Source organism: Lactuca serriola, chromosome 1 (genome assembly GCF_051521515.1).
Source record: "Lactuca serriola cultivar US96UC23 chromosome 1, Lser_US96UC23_V15, whole genome shotgun sequence".
Taxonomy (NCBI): Eukaryota; Viridiplantae; Streptophyta; class Magnoliopsida; order Asterales; family Asteraceae; genus Lactuca; species Lactuca serriola.
This window is the reverse complement of record NC_136408.1, coordinates 27,436,405-27,443,907: the sequence shown is the minus strand read 5'-3', so window position 1 is coordinate 27,443,907 and position 7,503 is coordinate 27,436,405. Positions and strand designations below refer to the sequence as shown.

The window sequence follows — 7,503 nt, the reverse complement described above, 5'->3', positions numbered from 1 at the left end:
CGTTTGATTAGTCATTCAGAAGTGATCATCGGAGCAAAATCTGAAAACCACATTATACAACCCATCCACTATTTAAAAGATGGACTGAAATTGCAAGATTAAGCAAACAACAAGGACCATCTCTGTACTAATCCATATTTATGCAATCAAACTGCAATTTATCTTGTATGATGAAACAACACATTGGTAACTAACAAAAAACAGCCGCACAAATTAATAGATCCTTGTATAAATTGATAAAACAACCTTGTTGCATAAACAAGTGTCTTATCATAGAAAATCATTAAGCAAGCTACAAAATTTGGAACTTGTTGATGAGCATAAATAAATGGAAAATTGACATTAAGTTGCAGTGCCACAAGAAGATTTAAAAAAAAATACAAAAAGTAACAAGGTAAATATAACTTTAATCGATACCAGGCAAAGAATATTATTTGCCAACAATTCTCCCCAAATACACCTTTACTTTCGATCCAAGAAATAATGAAATTTTCATTAATGAATGACCCTTTTTGGCTCTCAAAGTTTCGCAAATCCTGTTGACTTGCAAATCGGGCACGAGTTCTTATGTTGCAGCCATTGTTTGATGCAACCGTGATGGAAGTCATGCCCACAATCCAATGTTCCAAGATCGTCTCCATTATGATATTCCTCCTGATGACACAACAAAGTAATGGAATTAAATTGATGATGAATAACTGAAAAAAAAAATTAACTATTTTATAGAAATAAAGTTCAATAAAATAAATACAACCCTAGGTAAATTACATATCAACATATTTCATGTCATTTAAAATATAAACTATATGTATTTTCAAATAGAGAAGAAAAGTTTATTTATCATTTAAAACTAATGTTTAAAAAAATAAAATATCATGAATTGATAAAATATTTGAAATAACAAAATTTAATTTAATTTAAGTTTCGAATGTTTTTCAAAAAGTAGTAATTGAAGATTATAATAAATGTATAAAAACGACATAACAAATAAAAGTCAGAAAAAAGATTAATATACCTGACATACGCAGCAAGGTTCTGCATCAGGCTGACCGATTTCAGCCACATACTGTTTCGTCTTCAGATGCTTTGAAATCGTCTCTTCACTCAATCCCGTGTTCACGTTTCCAATCCTCTCTTCTAAAGCCAGTAGCTCCTGAAAAACAATAATAGATGTTATCATCAAAATTTACCAATTTCTTAAAACATAATTTGAGAAAAATAAATCATAATATACTACCTCGTAGGACATATTATCAATATCAAGCCTCATATCTCTATGTCGATCGTGAATATCCGCAATCCCATAGAAAACCGATTGATCTAAGATCATAAGATCCTACAACAACACACAAAACACCACAAAATTAAAACCTTTTTTAAAAAAATCAAAATTAAAAAGTAAAACTCTTTTAAAAGAGACAAAAGCTAACCTCAAATCGCAAGGGTTCACCCCTGCGCATCAGATCCAACACATTGCGAATCTGCATTAACAAAGACATGGTTAAGATTTAGTCCCTCGACTTCTAAGTTTGACACTTTTGGTCCCTAAACATTTGTGGAATGATTATAAAAGAACAAACCTCAGACACGAGTCTGCCTCTTCCTTCACTTCCACCTGTCATGGTTCGAGAAAGATACGGAATCCCAAAAGCACCATCGAGCTGCCTACTGAGCAATACCGAGGATCTAGAGTGAGGTTGATGATGTTGTCCTGGGCCGCTAACTACAGGCGGAATTGGAATCCCTAATTCCGAAGTAGTAATAGCTGGTGGCAGTCGAGGGAAAAGATTACTGTTCGGTCCACCACCAGCCTCGGAATCAGAAGCCGACAATAAAGATCTACGAAGAAATGCCGATAGCCTTCGAGGATGATAATGCGGGGAGCCACGAGGTGGAACGGAATTAGGTGCTGCAGATGTCGGAATCGGCCCTGAATTCGGTGAGGCTCGAGAAGAATCAGAAACACCAATTCCGACGTTGTTTACGGCCCCACCACCACCGTTTGCACTCCAGTTGAGTTCGGTTTGGACAGCGGTTCTCGCATCACTCGGCTGGGCAAACAGAGGATGGTCGGAAATGGAATCAGGTTCATTCCTATCGCCGGAAATGACAAGATTCGATGATGATCGGTTGGATCTCGAGCTTGGATTCCTACTCCACCTCGATGTCGATTGAATGTTCCTTCTCAACGCCGGAATCCTCAAAGCCGGTTGACCACTCTGACTCGATAAATCATCTGATGTCACTGCTACAGGTGGTGTTAAAAAATCTACAGGGTTAAGTCTCAGAGAAGGATATAAACCCGAAACATCGGGTTCCCGATTATCACTATTACTCGGTAATAAATCTTGTTGACGAGAAGAAGTAATCCTCAAAACATTTCTACGAGTGTTTTCAACACGGGAATTCTCGTTTCCTCCACCAACACTCAATCCAAGTCTCGGAATAATTGATTCCGAAGTTGGAGTAGCTTCGCTTCCATGCCATGTGATCGAACCACTTTCCGCCCTTTGAAACATGTCCGAGCTTCCAATTCCATTTCCGGAAGAGGACTGTCCTAATTCCACTGCTTTTCTTTTCCGAGACAATCTCCGTTCATCCAATTCAATATGATCAGAAGATGATCCAAAAGGGTCACAAAGAGGGGAACTACTACTACTACTAGTAGCCATTGATAAAGAATTTGATAGATTCATGGTGACATTGTTATGATCACATAATGAAAGCAAACTTGATGGTGATTCAGGGCAAGATTTCATTAAAGAAGAACTTGAACTGGGTTCACCAACATTCCACATACTTAAATTCTGTCCTTCTTGATTTGTTGAGTTCAGAAACAGATCATTTGATGGAGAGTTTTGCATATTGTTTTCAAAGCAGATTTGCTGATCGATTACGTTTGCATCACTTGATGACGAACCATGTTCGAACCCTAATGTTGCAGGAAAAGAACCGATAGCACCCCTCTGTCCTTGCATTAGACCAACCAACAATCTACCAAGATGATCGCAACTTCGTTGAAAGCCTGAAACTTTTCAGAGATATTAATGTTATTGTTATGCATAAAAAAGAAGTTTCCCCAATTTTGAACCCAACAAGTATTAAAATTGAATCGGAAAAATGAAAACAAGAACAAAGTGAACAAGAAGAAAACTTTTGCAACCAAACACCACCCACCCACTAAACCTAGAGTCAAATTCACTTAATTTGCAGAAATCGAGCCAGCCATTTACAAGCAATGGATTTACCCAAATCTACAATCAATGCATATAGATAAATATATGCATACACCCAACACATAGAAACATAAAGCATTATTTCAAGAACATAATCATAAACTCGATGAAATTGGAGGAATTTGTTCATGAATAAGATAAATAGCAAACTATTGAAACAGTCAAAAGAAGTATCAAATGGTATATAGACAAAAAGGGTGTGAATCTACCAACACACGAAAAAATGCACAAAAAACAAAGAAGTTTTGGGGGAAACGTAGCGTCTCGATTAAAATACAACAGAAATGAAGAAAATTTTCTTGAAGATAAGTAAACCCCAGATGAGAAATTACAAAATACAGAAAGCAGAAAGCGGGCATCATCGAGAATGATGGATGAAAGGTGTGTCGAAGAACATACCAAACGAAAAAGCGAAGAGATTGTAGGCGATGGATCTAGGATGAACGGGTATAAGAAGAGTTCGAAACGGTTGTCCAAGAAGGCGAAGATGGTGATCGAAACGACTTCGTCTTTACCGCACCCCCTCTCTCCAAACAATCAATCAATCAATCAATCAGGTTTCTGATTCTTGAAGCAGATACCCCTTTTCAAAGAGGAAGAGGGGGTTTAGAGAGACATGGGGGAGAGAATCAAAGATGAAATTGTGTTTTGTGGGTGTAAAATGTCATGAGAGAGAGAGAGATGGTTGGATTAAAGAGGAGAGGGTAATCTTTAAATTACAATCTGACCCAGAGAGAGAGAGTGAAAAGTCGCTAGTTTCCCAAAGAAAAAAGAAAAGAAAAAGAGGGGTAAGGTAATGTGTGTGGGTGTGGTTACCAAATGGTGTTTGTCTCTCCTCCTGTCCCAATGCACGCCGAGCCGATCAACTGTGAAGCTGTGTTTCTTGTTTTCTTCTTCACGCCAAGCACCTCCTCTTCACTCTTTACTCTTCAGTCAGACTCAAAAGCCTTTGCATTCGCTTTCACGTTAAGCCCCTACGACTCACTACTCACTCATCTTACTATTTAACGTCTTTTCCATGTATGCTTTTTCGGGTAAAAAGATCTCTGCGACTCTGCAACCCATTTTTAAATTTCAAATCCCACGCGATATTATTTTATTTTGTTTGTTATCTAATTTGTGTATAAAGAAAAAGTGAATATATATTACGATCTAGATAAATATAGGTAGGTATTCATATTATAAGGTTTCGTTTGATAGTTGTTGACTGACAAAGTATCGATTGGGAAATGTTTGTCTTGGTAATAAATCTCGACTGGATAAGCAACCATATTGTTTGATTGTATATCTGATTGAATATGTTGACTGATGAAAAATAATCATTTCATCCTATTTATTTGTACAGTGTTTGATGAAGTTGCTAAATAATTATAAAAACATATAAATTTTCTTACAAAATGTAAATTACACACAAATCCTTTAAAAATCTAAATCCTCAATTACACCAAACACTAGCAAACCTATACAAAAAAACAACTTCTTGAATATAATGAATGCAAAAACAAGTAATCGTAGCTAGAACACTTTTCAGCGACATTTTATACCATTAATTCACACTTCAAATACAAACTCCCACCTCAATATACTCTGGAATCACCAATTCCGAAGAAGTCTTCAATTTCAATGGGGAGAAAACCTCGATCAAGATCATCAAAAAATCAATCCACACATTCCTTCAAAACTACAATCACTTCAAAATTACATCCTTTTTTAACTCTTCCTTTCTCACTATCAATCCCCCTCTTATCATATCTTTCACCTGATTTCATTTCCCTCCAACAGACAATCCATTTCTGCCTTCAATCCCTATTTGATGCCATTGGAATCCCAGTTTTATCTCAATTCTTCTCCACGTTAAACCTCAAACTCTCTCAAACAATCACCTCAACAATACTACTCCTACCTTTTATCAGCAAAAATATGAACTTATCAGCAAAATCAAGCATGAATAAATTCATGTGTTTAGGTATGTGTGATCAGATATGTATCTATATGTTCATGTATGAATAAATTCAACAACAAAATCAACAAAGGAACATTAAATAGCAAAACAATAAATCACTTGAAAAATCGGAACTTTCAACAGCAAAATCAACAAAGGAACATAACAACAACAAAAATCGAAATTTGTATCTCTCTCAACAGCAAAAATTAAAACTTGTAGAGAAAGAGTGGGTCCAAGATGGCAAAAATCGGAACTTTCATAGATAAAATCGGAACATGAAAACAGAAACATACCTGATGAGATGGGGAAGGAGCTTCGATCGGTGGGTGGAAGAGAAAGAATGGGGTCGACTTTGCTTGGTGGTTGCTAGAGAAGAAAGGAGTCCCTGAAATAGGAGAAAAAAGGGAGTCGCTGGAAGATACGTTAGGCAAGGGTACCGGTGGAAACCTCTCTTTTTTCTCAGTCAGCTGATTTTCAACGTCTTTCCCAATCAGCTTTTTCTTTCTGAGTCATATGCACAAAAAATGTTTATCAAACAAATTTAGCTGACCGAGTCAGCCAAAAAGGTCTGACCCAACTCGATCAGACAAGTATCAAACAGGGCCTAAGTCGTTTCTTTTGGGATCATATATACATATATATATATATATATATATATATATATATATATATATATATAGAGAGAGAGAGAGAGAGAGAGAGAGAGATTAGTAGGTGCTCCTTAGAAGGGTGTGGTTTAAAAGAAAGATAATAGTGATGTCAAAATTTTGGAAATAAATCAAGTTAGGGATTGAAATTTAAAAACATTGTAATGCATATATGATAAAAAAAAAAACGACGTAGTATGGTGGGTTTGGGTATCTAAGCTTATATATATCTTGTAGGATATATTCACATTTCCTTTTTATTTAAAGGTTTAAAGCAAAGATATTATTTTAGATGAGATAATAAGAAGAAGCTAGTGTAGAGTAATGAACGAAAAACTTTTAAATATTTGTAGTCATTGTTTTATGGATAATGCTTTAAACAGGGCCGACCCATGATTGTGCGCCAAGTGCCCATGAACAGGACCCAAAAAATTATAGGACCTACTTTTTTATAGCATTTTTAGGGGTATATACTCATTTAATGGCCCAAAATAGTAATTAAAAAAATGGTATTCTCTACATTCTATCAGTTGGTTGCACGCAAGAAAAAGGGAGCGGCCGAAAGGAAAAGAAATTTCGGGAAAATTAAAAAAAATGTTTGGGTTCTTCTTCACTAATTACGCTGCAAGCATGGGGTAGTCTTCAGTTGTTGATGATAGTAAACATCATTATAGAGCAACAGTATTATTGATCTTTTGATTGCTTATTTTTATGTTTTATCCATCATTAGTCAATTCCAATCGCCATGAACAATCAACAAATCTATCTTCCGATGGGTTTGAGCCATAAGAACATTCCTATGTGCACATACAAACCCTAATGCTTGGATCTAGGTTTCTCTAATTGAACATGCAATGTATCCAAGACTTTGATTGATAGATCTAATGAAAAACATTCAAATTATAACACATGAAATCAGATCTGATGGATTACCTTGACTTGCTTGTTTGAATCTTCTTGTCCTTGGAGCTTAGAGTCACAATTGTCACTCCTTTAATGGCTTACAAACACCAACTAGCAAGAGGATGATAATATATAGAGAGAGAGAGAGGAAGGTGAGAAATCGGCCAGGGTTACTCCAATACCAAGGGTGCCGATTTCCTCAACCCTATGGGTCTATTTATACTAGTGAGCTTCCTAGGGTTTCACCCTTAAAACCCTAATTGGATAACTTAGGCTCTAAGCAATCCAATATCCTTATTGATAAGCCTTGGACGATTTCTAGGCTCTTCCAAACCCTAAAATCGTCCACCCTCTTATTCATAAGGAATCACAGCCCAAAATACAACTATCATACAATTGACAGTTTATGCCCCTTTATTTAATTAATCTCTATAAGTCACCAAATTAATTCCTAATTAATTTATGACTTATATTAATCAAATAACAATATTATTATTCCTTATATTATTCTCATAATATATTAATAATATTTCTTTTCTCATTATAAATCATCCTGTCAAGTTGCTATGGTGAAGGCAACCCAAAAGGACCATGCACAACCGGGTCAAATACTTGCCAAATATAGTTACAGCCTTAGACACTATTCCAACAGTCTCCCACTTGGATAAGTCTAGTAACTATATATACAAGCACAGTCCGGTTCGCAATCGTAGCTCTCAAAGACGCTGTCAAACTCTGATCCTATCAGTCATGTCCTTTAGATAAGGGATCG

The 7,503-nt window shown here is 36.0% G+C and overlaps 1 protein-coding gene across 2 annotated transcripts; it reads right to left on the bottom strand.

The window, feature by feature from the left end:
* Positions 1 to 300: 300 nt before the first annotated feature.
* LOC145079024 (putative E3 ubiquitin-protein ligase RHG1A) lies at positions 301 to 4,003 on the bottom strand. 2 transcript variants are annotated; one of them, XM_079023087.1, is made up of 6 exons: positions 3,636 to 4,003; positions 1,581 to 3,031; positions 1,431 to 1,481; positions 1,238 to 1,336; positions 1,016 to 1,153; positions 301 to 654 (listed from the first exon to the last, which is right to left on the bottom strand). In XM_079023087.1, exons 2-6 carry the CDS (start codon positions 2,976 to 2,978, stop codon positions 520 to 522), a joined length of 1,821 nt encoding a protein of 606 aa, XP_078879213.1. In that variant the 5' UTR covers positions 2,979 to 3,031; positions 3,636 to 4,003; the 3' UTR covers positions 301 to 519. The 2 variants fall into 2 exon arrangements, with proteins under 2 accessions (XP_078879213.1, XP_078879214.1); XM_079023088.1 differs by having other exon boundaries at positions 1,581 to 3,025.
* Between the last annotated feature and the right edge of the window lie 3,500 nt (positions 4,004 to 7,503).

Excerpts from the sequence above, each read along its gene's own strand:
- LOC145079024 (XM_079023087.1), bottom strand. The coding sequence starts at position 2,978 with ATGCAAGGACAGAGGGGTGCTATCGGTTCTTTTCCTGCAACATTAGGG. Across the intron at positions 1,482-1,580 it reads GAGGCAGACTCGTGTCTGAG|ATTCGCAATGTGTTGGATCT; the intron begins GTTTGTTCTTTT and ends TTGTTAATGCAG. Across the intron at positions 1,154-1,237 it reads TTGATAATATGTCCTACGAG|GAGCTACTGGCTTTAGAAGA; the intron begins GTAGTATATTAT and ends ATTGTTTTTCAG.